Consider the following 20,259-nt stretch of genomic DNA (forward strand, 5'->3'; position numbering starts at 1 on the left):
GGAAGGCAGAGTCAAGAAGGGCTCATGGGGCCTTGGTTTGAGGACACTGGCCTCCAGGGGAATGACCCTAAGGCAAAGTGTTTCTCTTCATTTGTAAACTGGTTATCTTTTCAATCCCAGTGTGACTGAATGGGGGGTGGGGGGTGTTAGGGCTATTTTCTGCTTCCACCACTAATACCATGAAGCCGCTAAGCCATGAAAGCCATCCATCCTGCGTGTGCTGTCACATCAGCCCAATATACCTCTGATCTTTTCCCTAGAGGGCAAATAACTCCTGTGTTGTTCTTTATACAGCATAGAGTTCGGTCATGTATGGACCCAATGGAAGGTCCTTAAGCACTACTGGAGTAGGAATAAATAAAATTGTATATGCTCCTTACTGAAACTTTTCCTAATAAACGATGGAGATCATTTCTCATCTTGAAATGCAGGCTATGCTGCCCTCCAGGGTATGCTAGTCTTTAAACTATTTCCCCTCACCCTACTGCTACTAAGCCGTCTAGCAGTGAAGTCGCATTAAAGAGGAATTCCACAGGGCTGTACCAGCCTCTCCTCCCACTCAAAGAGATTTCGGTGGAGTCTGGACACTTCTTTTCACTGAATTGGGTGTTCTAGGGTTGGAAGCTATCTTTCTTCCACTCCATCTCTTTTTTTGTGGACGTAGGCTCTTGACAGCACTGCACTTTTATGTTTGGTTTCATTATTTTCCTATTCCTCGCATGAAGCAATTTTCTTAGGCACAGGTGGGGTTGCAAAGTTGGGGAAATGGAAAATAAATCTCTAAGGCCACAGGCTTAGATGTTGTTTCACAAACTGTTTAAATTGACTGAATATGCGTTTCTGCAAATTAAAAAAACAAATTCTTGTCCTGTGCCAACAAAGGAAGAGGAGTGTTAAAGACTTGGGAATCCTTTTGTCAGCCACAGATCTTCTGGAACCAGAATACAGAGATACTTTAATAAGTGTGTTTTTATTTTATCCAGGGGAAAAGCTAGAAGTAGGAGTTCGAATGTGCAGAGTCAGCTATTGTTTTAACACTGCACTCTGTCACCCCATACAGCACCTTCAGCCATACTCTCATCCTATGTTTTCATTTGGCAGCCTTCCCAAGAAGAGCTATGAGTGATGTCTGCATGCTGTTTCACTTAGCCAGCCAGCAATTCTTTATTATTGCTTTCAGTGAATGCATAAGTTAAAATTTAAAAAAAAAAAAAAAAAAAAGGGCCGCTGCCTTGAATTTTAAACTATTTTAAGAATTTCTGTTAAAACACAAGCAGCTTAGCAACAGTAAACACAGAGGTTAGTGACCTCATAATTAAACTTGTGATCTCATAATTAAAAATAGGCAGTGAGACTAAAGCAAATGTTTAAAGAACTTGAAGTATTAAATGTGTAAGTTACAAGTGAATAGTGCTTTTGTATATTCTCTGCTTAAACGCATGTTTTTCAGCAGAATCTTAAGTTTTCTCAGAGAATAAAGTAGTTTTAAATATTTCTGTTGTATAACTGTGAAGAGAACCTTTCAGACAGTGCTGCAGTGACAGGCATTCACTTAAGGTATTCAGTGTAAGCTAGATAACACCAGTGCTGCTCATAGTAGTGTGGCTTAGCTGCAACCTAGTGGAATGAAGTATGACTATGGACTTACTACTGTTGACTCTGGCTTTTCGGAGACATTTTCTGTTGGACTCTGTTTTGCTGAGAAAGTCGGGGGGAATGTTTCAAAGCGAAAGAAAGGAAGAAGGAAAGAAACAGGGGTTGTTTTCGGCAGTCTCAGGGATTGGCTATGGGGGGTTAAAAAAATGAACTTCTTTCTCCAGTAGCCGAAGAGCTTAAAGTCAGGTGTCCAGATTAGGATGCAAAAGACGGGAATCCTGAGCACAGTCCCAAGCCAGGTCCCTGGTAATCTGCATGTTTCGTTTCATATGATACTGATTTCTGGCAACAAGACTGATTTCAGGAATCCCATCCCAAGTCGCGTGTCCCTGCCCCAACTCGCTGTTTCTGCTGGTACATTTCAGAGATCAGATTTGAGCAGTTTGAGCAAATCTTTCTGTAGAGATGGCGTTTAAGCCATCTCTGTCTGTCTGCTTTATACTGGCTTTGCCTTTATGGTAAATGGGGTGTGTGAACTGATCTGGGTTCAAATAGCTTTTCTTTTCCTCTGGGTTATGTTTTAGCCTGGATCACTTTCTCTGGTATGTGCAGCTGCACAAACAGCGGTGCTGCCCTCTCTGTTGCGCTGGTACATTGGGTGAGTGTGAGCAGCAGAGGAAGGGAGGATGAAGGAGGAGCTGTTGAAGCTGGTCTGCTGTCCATGGAAATCCTCATCAAGCCCCAAGTAGAAAAAATGGTAATCTGCAGTCTGCTGTTGTAGCTGAAGGAAGAGATGAAGAGTGAAGGAGATGTGAGGAAAGGCGAGCAGAAATGAAACTCTATTAAATTACGTTTTGGTGAAAACTTGCTGTTGATAGTATTGGAAGAAAGAAGATTGTGTGATAAACAGCACCAATTTGCACTAACATCACATCTTGCAAGAGGGGTGGCCTGGAAGAAGAAGTATGGCTGGGTGACAGCACTGGCGTGATTTCATCTTGGATAATCAATTCAGTCTTGGGAATGACAGGCTGTCCTCTTTATCAGTGCTGATTTCCTGGTTTAATTGTTCTCTATCAAGTAATGGAATGTACAGCTACACAGATACTGGTTTTATGAAAGCAGTTTGTGCACTTTTGCTGTACGACTCGTTGTGCTTTAGCCAAGAAGATAATCCTGTTTATGGTGCGGGTGCTTGGCAGCTTCAACAAGCATGTGTGTTTGTGCTTGCCTCAGAAGCAGCATATGGCTTTGGTAGCCCTGTATGTGTGAGATTTCAGAAATGCACATTGCCTCTGGCAGGGCTGGGGAGATCGGTTGCTTCTGAGAGAAACACCAAAGCTACTTAACTGTCAGCAGATATTCATACCGTGTGGCCCTGTAGCACCTTCTCATGTTCAGTATAAGTTTACATTTCATGCTATCATTTTCTCAAGAAGCTAAAACTGAATTTGGAATGAATTCTCCGAAGCTACCATAATTCCTTCAGCATTAGTACTAATATGTAGTTGCATATCTATAAAAGTCTGGTTTTGTCTAAATCCATACTGTCTATTGTGTGTCTGTCACCTGTTCTCCGCCTAAACGTACTTAGTTGTGCAACATTCACAACCTTACATAAGGGAAATAAGAAGAGGAACAGCTTTTATTGCTGATCCTAAATCTTCCGTGCTTTTGACACTCTGCACATTTGATAAATATCTTTATCATCATAGCTGTCCAGGTAGCAAAGGTGCTGTGAAACCAAGTTGCTGTTCATACGGGTGCATTGACAGTCACCATCCAGATGAGACTTTTCATCCTCCTTTCATTAAGACTGTTTAACTGATGACCTACAAATAGTTGCATCAGCACAGCTGAGGGTGCTGCATTGTAGTGTGCGAGTGGAAATGAACAACTGATTCAGGAATATCCTAGGCCATTGTAGAAAATTCTCAGACAAAAAAAGTGAGAGATGTGAAAGTACTTATTTTTTCTGTCTGAGATATGTGGTTTCTGCTGGCAGATATTTGACCGAGGTGTTTAAGGTACAAATGTGTAGCTCACATGATTTTTTTAGAAGAGTCTGGTATCAGCTGGAGCAAAAATCCAGCTTAAAATCCCTTAATGATTTAGTTACTTGTGCAACATGGCTCTCTTTTTCAGCCCATTTGAATTCAGCTAAGCACTTTTCCATATGAATTAGCGCTGTGAAGCGTTATTACATATGGTGGATGCCTGTGCCCATCAGTGAGAGTATTTCCATAGTGGAGTGCTGAATAATCAACAGTTTTATTGAAAACCTAGAGCTAAACTTGCCCTTAAAGACCAGATGAGAAAAAGTAAGAATTGTTCCTACAAGTGTCTTGTAAACATCCAGGCTTCTGCTATGGCATATATGTAAAAAGTCTCTTGAATTACTAGTTTCTTTTGTGATAAATACCATTACGTTAGTTTCAAGCAAAATGAATTTTTATTTCTCATGTAAAGCACTAGGTGGCTTTTCTTTGGAAAATACTTCTGGAAGTTAAATTAAAATGAAATTTCCTAGGAGTATTACTTAATAACTGAAACATGGGAAGCTTTTTAGCTTGAGATGCTGTTACACTGGGATTGTAAATAGATAATCCCTTAAAAATCCCACTAAATACTAGGAAACAGGTGGATCCTTAGCACGGTGTAGTGTACTCCTTTCCCTACTCCTGAAGCTTCAGGAAGGAAGCACGTCTGAGAGCGTGCATGTGCGCGGGCTGTGTTAATGTGTGCAGAGCATCTGTGCCTCCCTGATGGTTTCTGTCTGAACTGGGCTCAGCCAGGACTCATCTGCCTGTGTTGTGAGGTTAAATAGGCTCAAACTCTCCTCTGACACCATGCACATTGCCTCATCCGTTTGTATGCGCGCGCCTTGCAAAAACAAGTGACGGTCTCAGAAAACCATTTTTGTTTGCCATTCATACTCCCACAACTGCTTCCCCACTGGTGATTCTTCTGAGGTTAAATTTGCAAAATCTGAGGTGTGGGTACTGGCCTGAAACGTATCCGAAATTCTGGTTAAAAAAAAACAAACGTGAACCCGTAGGGATACAGTTTGACTGTCCAGCTCAGACTCAGTCATGCAAGATATTGAGCACATCCCAGGAGGAGCAGAATGCCACCACTTTCATTAAATCAGTCTGCTGTGATGTTAGCCAGAGCCCTGCTGGGCTTCGTTTGGAAACTACAGTTATGGTTGCTGGAAGGGGGTGTAGTAATTATGCTGCTGTCAAATTAGGTTGAAATATTTTGACACAAATGCAAGTTGAGTCTAAATGAACATCTCCATCTCAATGAATTTACTGAGGTTTAAGCAGAAAGCTGTTAGTTTTGATGTTGGCCTACTGACAATGGGGAGTGGAATTCCTTTTGCTTTTACTGCTGCTGTTAGGCCTTGACTGCAAGCAAGCAGCACCCAAAAGGCAAGTTAACCAACACATTTTGCATTTCTTCCATTGTGTTCAAAACTGCCACGGGTATGAATGTACTTAATAATCAACCTGGAAGAAGTTTCATCTCATGATGGCTATCCATGTCACTGAAGTATTCTATTCAGTTTAATGCTGCCAGGAGCTCAATATCCAGGATATTTGCAATGTGTTATCTCCAATCCTTGTTAGTTTTTTTTTTAACTGCTTGGATTCCTGTAAAAAGCCTGAATTCAGGAACATGACATCATTCCACCTAATTAAGGTCCAATAATCATATAGTCAGCATGTTCAGAAGGTATCTTGTGGAACATCTTTAAACCTCACTTTGAAATTTTGTATCTGAGGGAGGGACTTTATTTGAGCCCTAGTAGCTTTTAACTGCCTTACATTTAAGCTATTTGAAAGTCTGGCAAGCTTCTTTTCTTGTGATGTCTTTGTTACTGGAGTTCTTTATTAATGTAAAGGCAGACTACTTTAAACTTTAATTTTTCTAAAATTCAATCATAAATACAAAAAAGGTCAGTCTGACACAAACCCTTCGACTGATATATCTTTGCAGCAAAACCATTACTCCTAGACAGGCACTGCAAAAATGTGATTAACTGTGGAACTTCCTGTAACTGCACCAGACAGAGTTTGTTATTCACAAACCAATTTCTTGCCTTTGTTGGAATAAAATGAAATACTTCTCTTTTGCATTCTGGTGCTTTTTGTATTGCTTGAGATTACCAAGTCTTCTTCCCCAAGTGGTATCTCTTTAGATTTTGTTCAGCACTTCTTCCAGGTGTGTTGTTAATTAAATATGCTAGAGTACAAATTACTGGTGGGGTGTTCCTTGGAGTATTGCACACATCTCTGGCCATCTGTGGTCAGCACTGAAGTAGCTGAACTGGTGCTATGATCCTTCGTCCATCGTCCTGTTCCTATTGAAAGAAGTCGAAGAGGTTGGCTTGTTTAAAATAGGCTATAGGGGTCATAATTGCTTTCTCCAAGGTCATTCAAAACAAAAGGAGAGAGAAAGAGGACAGAGTTGTTTACTCAAATAAACAGAAATGATGGCACAAAAAGGCAATGCCTGGTCTGACCACAAAAATCTGTCTGCTGAAAATCTGTGAAAGGATTTCTAACAGCCTGAATGTGAGAGTCTGCCTCTGCCTTCAAATAGAAGCCGTAAAGGCAGAACACACGTTCAGTTTGAGCTGAGTAACATGATGTGGATACTCATGGAGACTGAAGTTGAACTTAGTGACTTGTGATTTCAAAGTGTATCCTAGAATGCTTTCATATTCTTTTTTTTTTTCTCAAGTGTCCAAAGTGCTTTACAATATCAATGCTACAATTCAAAATACATGTTAGGAAGGACAGGAGGTGAAAATAAAAACAAAACAAAACAAAAAACAGTCAAAGGAGCAGTGATGGGTCAGGAATTTTCTGCTACAATTCCTTGCTTCTCAGAGGAACCTTCCCTGACTGCCTGCTACCTTGCCTTGTCCACTCATTGTATAGGTTATCTTTATTGTGAAATGAAATTTATTTGTCTAGTGATCCCTGTTAACCCAGTGGAGCTTGCTTCCTTGTATCTGCAGTGTGCATTAGCTCTTGATTCCTAAAACTACATGGCAGTAATTTTCTTCCCCCACTTTAGACAAGAATGTAAGCTCACGTTGTCAACTTTATAACTCACAAATTGTGTGGCTCCTAAATGATGGAGTAGCTGAAATCATAGTTGTAATTTGTGTACCTGTAGCATCACCAGTGCCCTCTACTTGGTTTAATGCTTTAGCAAGCCTGCTTAACAAGGATGAATCTAAATGAGAGATTCAGATTTCTCACTCAGCAAACAAGATGCTAGTTTCTCTTGGCTAATGTTCATCCTTCTATTGTTCCCTTGTCTCTGCAGCTTCCTATTGTTGAAAAGATAAGGATCATTGCTCAGAAGGTGTACGGAGCTCAGGATATAGAGCTGTCTCCCGCTGCGCAGTCACAAGTTGATTGTTACACTCGGCAGGTAAGAACACCAGTGAATTACGCAGTCAGGTACCTGCTGGATGAGAGTCTTAAGAAACCTCGGAGTGTAAAAGGTTCTCAGATTGGAGTGTTTAGTCAAGCTTTGCTAAAAGGCGTGAGCTTACCCATGGTGCTAAACTGTGGAGGTCAGTATGGATTAGTTTAGATTACATTAGATATAACAGAATGGTTTTAACCTTGAAAGCTATCTCCTGTAAGGTATGTATAGTGTTTGGAATCATTCTGAGATTGTTGATGAAACTCTGTACTTTCTATGCAGAGTGGTAATTTTGGATTACTGCCTTAAACGTGACAACTGCACATCTGCAAAAGTAGCAGCTAGTGAATGTGCCTGATTTTAGCATATGAGTGTTCATTTATACCTGCAAAAAACAAGTTTGCAAACACAAAAAGACCTGTGTGCAGCTATACACTTTAATAACAAAGCTCCCAATACTTGTAAAATATTTTGTTTTCCTGCTGTTCATATTATTTTCAAGGGGTTATAAATACTAGAAGGTAAAATAGATCACCATTCCTAAAGCATGTGGGAGTGGGCTTTGCTGCATTTTGAAAACAGTTTTGAAACCATGTAGAGAGGTGAGTGTATTTTATGTAATGGAATGGCTTCTGCATGTAAACATGGCTGGAGCCTTTCTGTCAGAAAATAGAAACTATGGACGATGTGTCATGGAAAAAATCCTGAATGTACTTCAGCAGCCTGGTCAGACAGGCAGAAATATAGCCATCTTCTCTATAATGCAAATCTCCTGAGAATTAATTTGATTTTTTAGATGGAAGAGAAGCTTACTTAGTGTGCTTGAAGCAAAATAATCCATGTCTTTATCTTTTCCTGCTGTGATTCTCTAATCCATTTTTTAGTCTGAACATTAGTAGTATTAGGAAATATTTTCACAATGTCATTAAAGAATTGTCGACAGTGCTGGGCTGCAGAGGCAATTCCCTGCAGTGCCGCCTCTCCTCCTGGCCTTGTGAATTGCATCCCTGTTTGTCAAGGAATTGAACAGAAGAGTGGAAGTTGCCTGACTCAAGGTTAATCGATAATCTGGGAGACAAATAGTGCTGGGGGAGCTGCTGAGGGCCTTTCCCTGATTTTCACGCAGTTTTTGTCTTGTTTAAGAACAAAGCAAAGCATCATGAGCCATTTGTGTTTACCCCAAGAAGACATTAGTACCCTTAGAGAGTTTTGGACTATGAATCCTAGCCTCAAGTAGGTATCTAACTAGGTCATTAGAGCCCAGAGGGAAGTGCCGTACTGGAGTTTTTTTGAGTTGGCATACGTTTCTTGTTCAGTGTGGTACCCGTTGTGCGCCCTTTCTGAAAGTAGCACACTCTAGCCATTGTATAGGCAACTTTTGCACCTAACTCTAGATTGAGAACCCACTCTACAAGCTGGATATCCCTACAGCCAAGTCTCTGGAGATATAGGCCTGAGCTGAGAGAGAATAGCATGTAAAAATCATAGACTCATAGAATGCTTTGGGTTGGAAGGGACCTTTAAAGGTCATCTAGTCCATCCCCCCTGCAATTGGCAGGGACATCTACAACCAGATCAGGTTGCTCAGAGCTCCATCCAGCCTGGCCTTGAATGTTTCCAAGGATGGGGCATCTACCACCTCTCTGGGCAACCCTTTCCAGTGTTTCACCACCCTCGTCGTGAAAAATTTTTTCCATATATCTGGTCTAAATCTACCCTCTTTTAGTTTAAAACCATTATCCCTTGTCCTGTCGCAGCAGGCCTGGCTAAAAAGGCTATCCCCATCTTTCTTGTAGGCCCCCTTTAAGTACTGGAAGGCTGCAGTAAGGTCTCCCTGCAGCCTTCTCTTCTCCAGGCTGAACAACCCCAGCACTTTCAGCCTTTCCTCATAGCAGAGGTGCTCCAGCCCTCTGATCATTTTTGTAGGCCTGCTCTGGACCCTCTCCAACAGGTCCATGTCCTTCCTGTCCTGAGGACCCCAGAGCTGGATGCAGTACTCCAGGTGGGGTCTCACCAGCGCAGAGCAGAGGGGCAGAATCACCTCCCTCGACCTGCTGGCCACGCTTCTTTTGATGCAGCCCAGGATACAGCTGGCTTTCTGGGCTGTGAGAGCACATTGCCGGCTCATGTCCAGCTTTTTGTCTATCAGTACCCCCAAGTCCTTCTCCTCAGGGATGCTCTCAATTCCTTCATAGCCCAGCCTGTATTGATACTCGAGGTTGCCCCGACCCATGTGCAGGACCCTGCACTTGTCCTTGTTGAATGTCATGAGGTTCACACAGGCCCATTTCTCCAGCTTGTCCAGGTCCCTCTGGATGGCATCCCGTCCCTCAGGCGTGTCAACTGCACCACTCAGCTTGGTGTCATCTGCAAACTGGCTGAGGGTGCACTCGATCCCTCTGTCTATGTCATTGGTGAAGATATTAAACAGTGCTGGCCCCAGTACGGACCCCTGAGGGACACCACTCATCACTGTTCTTCATCTGGACATCGAGCCATTGACCACTAACCTCTGGATGCGACCATTCAACCAATTCCTTATCTACCAAACAGTCCACCCATCAAATCCATATCCTTCCAATTTAGAAAGAAGGATATTGTGTGGGACTGTGTCAAACGCCTTACAGAAGTCCAGAAAGATGATATCCATAGCTCTTCCCTCGTCCACTGATGCAGTTACTAAAAAAAAAAAATACAGTATTCTGTCCGTTTCTGAAATATTAGCTGTTAAGAAACTGAGGTTAACTATTGCTATATGGATTTTAAGATTTCTAGAAGATACTGATAACGAAGTGAAAATATATTCTGTCTTTACTGTAATCTTAAAAACATTTTTCTTTTATTTTCTTTCCCTTTTTTATTAGGGATTTGGAAACCTTCCCATTTGTATGGCAAAAACTCACCTATCCCTCTCCCATCAGCCTGAAAGGAAGGGCGTTCCCACTGGTTTCATTCTGCCGATTAGTGATGTGCGAGCCAGTATTGGAGCTGGATTCATCTACCCTTTGGTAGGAACGGTGAGTGCAGAGTGTTCAACTCGATCGCTCCCCTTCCTTTGACCCAGCTTGACAGGGAAGTGCATTTCCTGTTTGCCTCTAAAAATAACGCGTAGAACCAGGTGAGTTCTTGAGTTTTTATAATAATTTTATCCTCACACTTTTTGTAGCTCTACGTTGATAGGAAAAGAGAATTAGGAAAATGTAATATCATATAAGAGCTTTGACTGCAGGGTCTGAGAGAATGACTCTTGCCATTGGTTCTGTTTCTGATGTTTTCCACTTGGTCTAGGATACTTAGTCACCCTAATGCTGCAGAAAAATGAATTTACAGGTCTGTTGCCTTTCCTTATTCAAATTGCAGCCCGTGAATAACTGTAGTTACATGATTATATTCTAAATGTTAAATCTTTCATCCATCATTACAAAGCATTCTGTAACGTATTTTGATTAAAGGAATTGTGTTAGGAAGAAGTGTATGATTAAAATGATTGCTTTTCAGCTGATGAGCCTGATCTATTCCTAGTCCTTGTGAACATCTCTTCTGGTTCTGTTTAACTAAGTTATGGTGGGAAGGGATAGATTTCTAACTGCAGAAGCACACTCTTTCACCTTTTTAGAGATTTAAACAATGAGGTGCTAAAAGGAGGCAATTGTCATCCTTTCTTCCTACCTGTCCTTAAAAGTACACGCTCAGATTAGGAAGCTCCTGATATTTTCTTCCCTGACATGCCTTATCAAAGTAGCTGAGAAGCTAGTTAGCTCATGCCTTTTGCCAGCCACGCACATCTTATTCCAAATAGTAGTTGAACTGCGTCTGACATCTCATAGCATGAATTGTTACTCATATGTAGCTGATTCATGGGATGGTGCTAGAGAAGGGATGCAAAAGCCATTGCATTTCCGGAAAGAGTACTCTCCCAATGTTATCGCATCTTCCCAGAGCATGGCCTGATTTCCTTGTGTAGCAGTACACTTAGGAAAGGCTGAAAGTTTCTAATCTATTGTTTTGAATTCCCTCTGAAACAATCAAGTGTTTGAAACAAGGAAGGAAGTACTCTCTGACCAGGAGAGTTCCTGGAGTTCAGGAAACTGTGTCACTTTAACTCACTGGACTTGGGGATATGCTTTCCTTCTGCATGGCCACATTATGTGCATCCACCAGAAGTGGAGCACAGCTGTGTATTTAAATGGTGTCAGACCAAATTCCAGTTCCTGGTGACAGAATAAAATTTGTCAGTATCTCCTTCATGGCCTGGATTCAAGTTTGCACTGGAAGTTGTGTGTCATAAAGTTGTGAGAAGCAGCAAATGTGAAGAATGGGCAGCAACTACTTCAAATCCATGAGGGAGCTGTTCTGTAGGATGTCAGAGAGAAATGTTCTTGGGTTGAGCTTTCTGAATGAGTCACACTCTGCACACTTCAACACAAACTAGCTGCAGTTCAGCCTTGTAAATCCATAGGAACTGTTCATAGGAGCAGTATAGCCCAAACAAGTTCAAGGATTACCTCTCATTTTCGGTTTCTGCCTAGAACCAAAAAATACGGTTCTTATGAAGGACATTTTATATATGGGATTTCTTAGTGGGGGATGCTGTAAAAAATACGTCCAAGTTAGTTACCTGGACTTTGGTGAGAGGTAAGTTTAGCCATGGAGCTTTTCCCGTATCAGGAACTGGGTAGGCAGTGTACTCTTGGTGTTATGTATTCCAAGAGAGTTTGTAGGGCAAGGTACTGTATAAACATAAGATCCCCGAGAGCTAAAAATCTAAATAGGCAGACATCGATCATTGGTTGTTTGGAAAATATTGCTAATGCTCAGGAATGTGGGACAGAACACTCCTTGGAACTATCATAATTGCTACAAATCAAAATGAGTGAATATGAATGTATTCCTAACATCCTTACCATACAATTCTTTCTCTAGAATTAAATTTATGGCAAGAGGTCCAACTTTCTGCCTTTCAGAATTGAGAGTTGTGATCATCAGGAAACAGACTCTCACAATAGAGTTGTACCACTACTTTTGAGATCACTTTTCTATTTTGCCACCTTCAGATTTTTGTGTGTGTTGCTGTCAGCAATTAAGTCTTAGGGCTAGTGGTACTTTTTAAGTTGTGCAAAAAGAAATATTTTTGATGTCAGGTTCCAAAACTGAGAGTCTTCCTTTGACGGTTCTCTTACTAATAAAGCTATCCGAAAATGTCTACAAGAACAAAGCAAGCATAAAAGGGCATGTCCTGAAGGCTTAAAGTGGCTGGAGGTCAGATGCTATGAGTAGAGAGATTACAGAAATCCTGGTGACAGCATATGGTGAAAGCATCCAGTCATGACAGTGGATTAGATTTCTTTATATAGGAAAAAAAGAAGGAGCAGTATGTATTTTTTCCTTTCATTACTTGCTGGCTAATTGTATTAATGGAATAGAATCCTTAATACCTAAGCTGCTTAGAGCCTTCTTACAGCTAAGACCTTTCTGATGGCAGAATAAATGCTATCGGACAACACGTTCATTAAAGTTGTAGTGATAATTCTGATGCTAATTAAATGTCACACTCCATTCTCAAAGCATAATTTTTACTGGATGAGCTCCTCTTACTCTAACCTGGCTGAACTTATCAGTGGTAAAGCAAGTTGTTAGAATTCTGGTGTAATTTAATCGGGAAGAGCATTACAAATGAAAGAGATAAGTACTGCTGAAAGATGATAAACTATCTGCAGTAACTAGCATTTGTAGTTTAACTTTGTCATTAGCACATGTAAATTAAGGAGATTTGTTTTTACCCCAGCACTGACAGGCAATCATTATTTTTTTTTAAACTAAATATTTAACATGTTGTCTTCATATTCTCTAAGCAGTATTTGTTTTGTGTTATGGTTGGCTCTGGTTCCCTTACAGCATGGAAGTCTTTCCAGGAAAAATGAGCTGAGCCTTATCGGAGGAAATCAGCAGTGAAACAAGAGGTGCATTTAATTAGCACTGGCACAGCTTTTATCCAAGTTCTCTGTGACCATGACCCAGAGGGGCTACATCACTCTCACAGGTGGACTGTTGACATCATTACTTGGCTCAACAGAGTGATGGCAGGAAGGTTGCTGGCGTATATGTAGGAAACCAGTGAGGTCATTCACTAGCAATGCTTGGGTGGAGAATTATTAGATTTTTGTAGTATGTGTGTTTCTCTCCGCCCCCACCCAAAAAGCCATTGCAGTTTGGTGCTTTCTCACATTCAGCCACGTTTCCGTTGTTCTTTCTCTTTCATGTGATGTGCAAGAATGCAGGCTGATCGTAGAAGTAAAACCTGTTTGCCTTTGTGAAGTGATGCTACCAAATCACTGGTAAAAGTAATATAGCTGTGTTTGAATCACAGTGAGATTTTTAAATATGTACTACCCTTTTCCAGCCATGCACTTTTGTTTTAATGGGTTAAAATTACAGGCAAGGTCCCTTTGAAAATATGTGGAGCCTTTGGAGCTACGCCAGCTCCCAAATTCTCACAATGAACTGACATCCTTCAGATATTGACGTATCTGAAGAAAGGTCGGTCTATTACAGCAATATTATTTTTCTCCCCATAGAGAAAGCAGTTCAAGTCTCTGGAACTAGTTCTGAAACTATATCTTCTGAGAAGGAACTCTTGGGGTGACCCGGTGTGGTTTGAAACCAGTTTATGGGAGCGATAAAGCCCTAATTCACTTGTAGGTGAGAGCCAGGACTGTCCTGCTAAAATATTACCTGAATATTGTAAGGGAGAAAGAAAAGACGCTGAAAGTAAATATTTGTATGAATACTTTTAGAAGGAAAATACTGTTGCCTCTTGAATGGATTTCTTCTTTCGTAGTGGTTAAGAGCTTAACAAGTTTTGACGGTGTCCTTTGAGCATAAGCTGAAGTCCAGGCCCACCTGGAGTGAAATTGCAGTTTGCTGGTGGTGCATGAGGCCCAAGTTGTCTCCAAACTGCCATTTTGTCACTTCTCTCAGGCTCTCTTATGAGACAGCTGAATAATTATTGGTGGATTGCCCAACTCGTCCTGATGATCTGTGTAACATAGGGTGATTTTTCAAAAACATGAATGATGGTGAGATTTATACCTGCCTTATGAAGCATTTAGCTTACAATGCAATTTTATGTCATTTACAAAGGAGTAGTGCTCTGTTAAGTATTCTGACTTCTCTCAGTCCAAAAAATATCCCTGGTGATGTGGCATTTGGCACCTGCCTTTGGTGTTGTATAGTTGCTGTGTTGTAGCAGTGCTCAGAAGTCCCCAGACAGCTGGCTGCAAAAATACTAGGTGCTCATAGACTCCGCAGGCTGGTTTCAAGATAACTGCACTAAAAGTGTGGAAAAAGTAACAGAAAAGGAAAGCTATGAAGTTAAACTCACATGGGAAATGTAGGTTAGCAATTGTGTAGTTCTGAATTGAAAAATGCTAACAGGAAAACAAAAGCCCATGCTCTCCTCTGTTAGATAATGTGCCTTTGCATTTATTACAGTAGGTGTAATCCCTCTCGGGAAGGAGGGAGAGGGTTTTTCTGAATTACACAAGGCACGTGGTTCCTGAACAGTGTGTGCACATGTGGAAATACGGAATAATGTTACACTTGGTGGAAGGCTGACGAATTTTTCAGGGTAGGGTTGATGGGGCAGAGGGTGAAGGCATAGGTAAGATCAATGGCTGGAAGTGAAGGTGAGGACAGTTAACTTTAGTTTGTTGTATTTAAAAGCTAGAGGCTGAGAGATGGTTATTGTAATAACAGCAAATCCACCTGTGTTCCTCGATGGATTGCATGATGTGGTAGTGGCGGTATTGGGTTGGCCAGAGAGGGTCTCTGTAGATGAGGCAAAAATAGGCCCAAGTGAATGATTTAGCTGAAGGGATGAGGAAAAAGTTGTACATTATAATGAAAAGGGGTATGTGGCAGCCTTTGGAAACATCCCAGGTGTGTGGACTATGAGGCAGTTAAGATTCGAGGATGATTATGGCCATTTGTGGTGAGAAGATGGGAAGAGAAGATTGAGGGGAGGACTGGAAAGATGGGGTTGGCTGGAAAGGAAAAGACGTTAAACTGGGAGCTATACCAGTGGGAGGAGGTACCTGTGAAATGATTTGAAGACACATCCAAGATGTACATGGAGAACTGGAAGAGGGCACTGAAGTAAAAGCCACAAGGGTAAAAAAGATTTGAAAATGTTCCAAAAGTGTTTGTTGAAACAATGACAGGATCTAAGATCTGGCCAGGAAGAAGTCATGGGAGTAACTGATGGATGTAGTTACAGGAGAGCAGAACGTGCCTTGCTGATGACTAAGGATTTTTTTTAAATTGGAGAGAAAAAGAGTAGAGTTTAGCTGGCTTGAAAAATTTGTTATTTTCTCTGTAACTTTTGAAAGTACGTAGAAAAGAATGTATTTAAATGATAGTTCAGAAATTTCCATATGCTCTGAGCATTTGCTGTTCACTTCAACTATTTTAAACTGATGTGGATAAGCCAGTGCTTGTTGGAAATACAGAGTAAATATACTTTGCTTCAGGTCATCGCACCTCCCTGCCATAGCTGTGACAGACGTATAGTAAAATTCCCTCTTACACGCGCAAAAAAAAAAAACCAAAACCAAACCCCAAACAGCTTCTCTTTCTCCCCTGGTGTTTAGAAATTATCTGGACAGATAATGGAGGCAAGACACTTAGATTCTGTGTGGTTCATGCTGTCTCTCTTGACTGCTCTGTTTGTTTGCTAGTAAATGTTATTTAACCTACATTATAATATAGTACAATGTATTGCCTTTTCTGAAGGAAAGACTAGGTCCCATTGCTGGCCGTATCGGCAAAATTAATTTGCAGCTTATTACAGCTTCCTTCAACCTAGCCTCACATTCCTCAAGAGCCAGCACTTGCAGTTAGCAGAACTAAAGAAATTATTTTGCTTTGTTTTCTATTGAGAAGAAAAAAGAAGTTGTGTAGGCATGTGTGCTATTTCAGCAAACTGAATAGCTGGAGGAGAACTTGTTTTGGGACAGGATGAAACCATTATACAACATATCACAGAAGAAAATAGACCCTGTGGTTTGGTAAGCTATTTAATGTTTAGATTAGATGAGATTTTTCTCAATACAACCTCCATTACAAGCAATTTCAGTATGACTATTGTAAAATTAGTTCTTTGTATTCAGTGTCCATATTATATATTTTCCCATCTTACCATATTTTAAGCCCTGTCAGAGAAGAATTTTTTTATGCAAATGTTTAAATTTGGCTTGAACACTTGAAAACGAACTTTTTAATGACAAAAATGAACCTAGTATATTTCTTGTATCAATCAGGTTTCCTTGGTTGTCCTTTGCAATGATATTTTTATTAAACACATCCATAGAAATGTAACATTGTGTTCAAGCTCTTAGACTTAAATAATAAATGTGTGCCACTGTTAACTTAAAATAGTTTATCTGAATAGGTCCCTTAAAACAGATCCTTATTTATAAGTACAAAAAGTGACTTCCATGTTTCACTTTAGTCAGTAAGTGATACCCTGAAAAAGCATTTTGATAGCCTCCCATCCCTTGTAGTGGGAATTTTACCTAGCCTCCTTTGCTTTGCATGTAAAGGGGCAGAGGACATGGTCAGCCATGCTATCTCTCTGGAAGATATGGTAGGTCAGAGCTGCTGCAGAGGAATTTCTTAAACTGGTATGCCTAGGTCACAAGTGCTTTAGCACATGTTTTCAGTTAAGATTAGCTGACTTGACACATCAGCTCAGGCAGTATGGATTCATTGATCAAGGGTAGTGCCTGGCTAGTGTGGACAAGTTTAAGTGATGCTGGAACAAAGATAACTCATTATGCTCTGAAACAGTTTTCTTCAGTGTGGTTGTTAATGTCTTGCCCTCATCAGACCTGTGAAGTTGTATGTAATGAACTCAGTGCAGCTGTCTTAGGGTTGCAAATGCCATTAGTGTAGGCAAATAAAATGAGAATCACCTGTAGCATGCATGTAGCCAAAGGGGACACCTCTGTGAAAGCGTAGTTTGCTCAAGGCCTTCAGAGAGTCTGGGATTCATTAAGACCCTTGCTGTCTGTTCCAGTAAGACCTAACCATGAGCATGGTTATGCTATCATCTGTTTCATTCCCTTGTCTCTGATTTACAGTCTGTGATCCCATGCGAGAATGAATATAACTGCATCAGGTAAGAGAGGAAAAAATCAAGAAATTGATATTCCATATGGAGATCAGGGCTCTTTGAATGATGTACATTAGCCTATTTGCATGGGGCTTGCTATTAAGAAAGACAGACCAGTTAAAAGTGGGAAGTGCAATTTGGACAGAAGCCAGCTGCAATTTTGGACCACTGCCCTTAGATTTTACGCATGACTTCAGACATGAAATAGGGACTTTGCAGTGGAAACATAGGCACGTGCGACTTTGAGCAGTTAGGGAATGCCTTGCCGGCCATTCTCCAGGGTGAAGAGGGAAGCGGGTGGCTGAATTGTGCAGCTCATGGCAGCTTTATGGTGCGGCAGTGCTGCCTGCCCACCCTGATCCTCTCCTACAGCTCTGACAGCACTGGTTAGCATGCCTGTTGTGTGCTTGTGCCAGTTCAGAGCAAGTAAATGGGTTTGATTAAGAGCTCATTCAATTAATCAGCCTCAGATGTGTGCACTTTGATCAAATGCAAAGAGCTCAAAAATCAGTTTATGGAATGTCTTGAAACAGCAGTGTTAAGGGTTTGTATTTTCATTATGCTATCTATACAGAAGATGTACAGACCTGAGCATTAGAGAGGGCAGACGGGTATTTACTTCTCCCATTCATGATATTTTGGATGACTTGCTGCATGAAGAGGCTGATGCTGCTGGACCCAGGGGTCACTGAGTCTTGATGGCTTTGGGGTGGGGTGGGTATCGCTGCTGCCTGTCTTGGTTCAGCTTGGTAGCAGCAGCAATGCCCTGTCACTTCCAGCTTTCTGCTGTTCCTCCATATAGGGATGAAATGAAATGATGTTTCATGCTCCCTATTTTTGTTTGTTCAGCCTGATGATAAGCTTCTTCAGTTGAAGAAATCACAGTTTCTGAAAAGGTGCTTCATGGTTCAGATTGGAAATTTAGAGATTCAGCCATTTACAAGCAATAGTTACCTTTTAAAACTGGTATCTACGTGTGATTTTTTTTGAGAGGCTATCTTATGCTCACTGAAAAAAAAAAAAAATGCTGGCCCTTCAACATTCTTCCAGATCCATTTTTCAAATGCTAATTTGCAGATTTTAAAAGTATTGATTCCTTGGTAAGCAGCAAAAACCTTTACAGTTTGGGTCAAATAACTGAAATTCTTCCAGACTGTCCAGTAAGACAAACTATCTAGCAGATGTAGATAGCTGTATATTTGAGTTTGGCAACTTACTGTTATTGAAACTCTAAAAGTGATTTAAGGCTAATAGCAGGAACCTAGCTGGAGGCTGCAAGTCTGTGACTGAACAGTTTTATTGAGTTCCGGATGAATAAGGTGAAAGATGTTTGGAACTTAATAATGTCCCCAGCAACTTGCTTGCTTTCATTAAATTGTGAAATATAGGATGAATAGTGTGCTAATTAACATTAAAGAGGAATGAATATTTGTGCCTACTGGTCAAGGGATTATCCTTGTTAAAACAGGAAATGGACTCTGATTTCCTGTTTGAAAGTATTTTCTTCATAACCTTTGCTTGAAAACATGAGGTTAAAAATAGGTTATACTTTTACGTGGTAAAATATGCATCTATTATTAGTTAAAAAATAGCTTATATATGGAAGGAAGGGCATTTTCCAAATTGTTTTATATTGAAATAAATACATCCTGCACATACTTCATAAACTAGCGTTTATCAAGAAATTAGAAACTGAGCTCCTCTAATTTATTACACTGTCACATGGGCTTTATAGAAATTGTAATACTCAACATTTGCATAATAAGGTCCCCTGACAAATCAGGGGCAGGGCCACAAATAAAATTCACGATTTCCTGGCCTACAAAATCATGCGATGTCTAAGAATGTGAAGAATTGGATGAGGGTATTTCCATCAGAGTAGGCTGACCTACATTCTGTGGACAACACTAAAAGAAAGTTACACTGCTACTCCTCCTCTACGCCACCCGCCCACTCAAAAATCCTAAAGTATTTCCTGAGGTATTCCTCATATGTCCTTATTTCAGAAAAAAGAAGGTACAAATGCTGGCATACTGTATTTCGCCACTGGTAAGTGGTAATAGGTTTATTTTGGAAAGACCAAACTTTCTTCACTTCTGAAACTGTTTGAAATGTCATGACTGGAACGTTGCCTTTTGACCATAACTGAGGAGAGGGTTGCATAAAACCACCTTGGTAGCCTACAGATCAAGAGACGTCTTCCAGGTGGAGAAGTCCATTAAAAAATGTATTCTCAGCATGGTACAACAGTGACCCACAGGCTTCTATAGATGCAGCATTTTTGGTACTTGGAGAGACTACTTGATGCTGACGTGTGACTGTCATCTGTCTTCCCGTCTGCTCTTCCTGCACCCTGGTGAACATCACTGGTCAAAAGATCATTTGGTTCTGTTTTGTTCTTAATAGAAGGAAAGAGAGAATAAGGTGCATATCCTTCTGTGCTTGAGGAAATTCTCTTTCCCAGCAGAAATAATGGTGCAGTAGTTGACAACGTTTCCTGTGTCTGAGACTAGAACCCTCCTATGGACACCCTGTCAGCTGGTCCAGAACGGTGACTTCCCTTTCACACCCATTTCTCCATGGTGGATATGTCTGCCAGCTTGACTCATCTTTTCTCCCTACGATTTTCTTCTCATATTTTTGGGGATAAGGGTATATTTAGCTTTACACCAAGATTAAGCCTCTCCAGTTCAATGCCTATTCCACACAGCTGTGGGAAAATTCTGTTGAATGCTTCCTTCTCTTTTGCATTGTAAAAGCCAAGAACATTATTTCTTGGCCTGGAGCTGGACTCCTAAGAACAGAGCTTTCCATAGGGCTGTGAAGAAGAAATATGATCAGGTCTGAGCTAACAGTTGGACAGGTAAGGCAAGAAATAACTTTTCTTTCACCGTTTTGTTACTGCAATTACATTCAAAAATGTATTGGTATGAGGTATCTTGCCAACACCAGTAAAACCTCCTGAGTGCTAACTGTGATGCAGCAGCTGCATTATGGCATATTTTTGTCATAGAGGAAAATTATGTCAATGTTATTTAGCTCCC

At 40.8% G+C, this 20,259-nt stretch overlaps 1 protein-coding gene across 1 annotated transcript in view; it reads left to right on the forward strand.

Moving 5' to 3' along the window:
- The window catches only part of MTHFD1L (methylenetetrahydrofolate dehydrogenase (NADP+ dependent) 1 like), a gene marked incomplete at both ends in the record, with an annotated part of 153,330 nt that overhangs the window by 100,015 nt on the left and 33,056 nt on the right, over positions 1-20,259 (forward strand). The window contains 2 exons of the mRNA XM_082306166.1: positions 6,940-7,047; positions 9,909-10,061. Of these exons, the coding sequence (XP_082162292.1) occupies positions 6,940-7,047; positions 9,909-10,061 (261 nt within the window). The remainder of the gene's footprint in view (positions 1-6,939; positions 7,048-9,908; positions 10,062-20,259) is intronic.

The sequence above is a fragment of the Platalea leucorodia genome (assembly GCF_965183815.1).
Source record: "Platalea leucorodia genome assembly, chromosome: 3".
Classification (NCBI taxonomy): Eukaryota; Metazoa; Chordata; class Aves; order Pelecaniformes; family Threskiornithidae; genus Platalea; species Platalea leucorodia.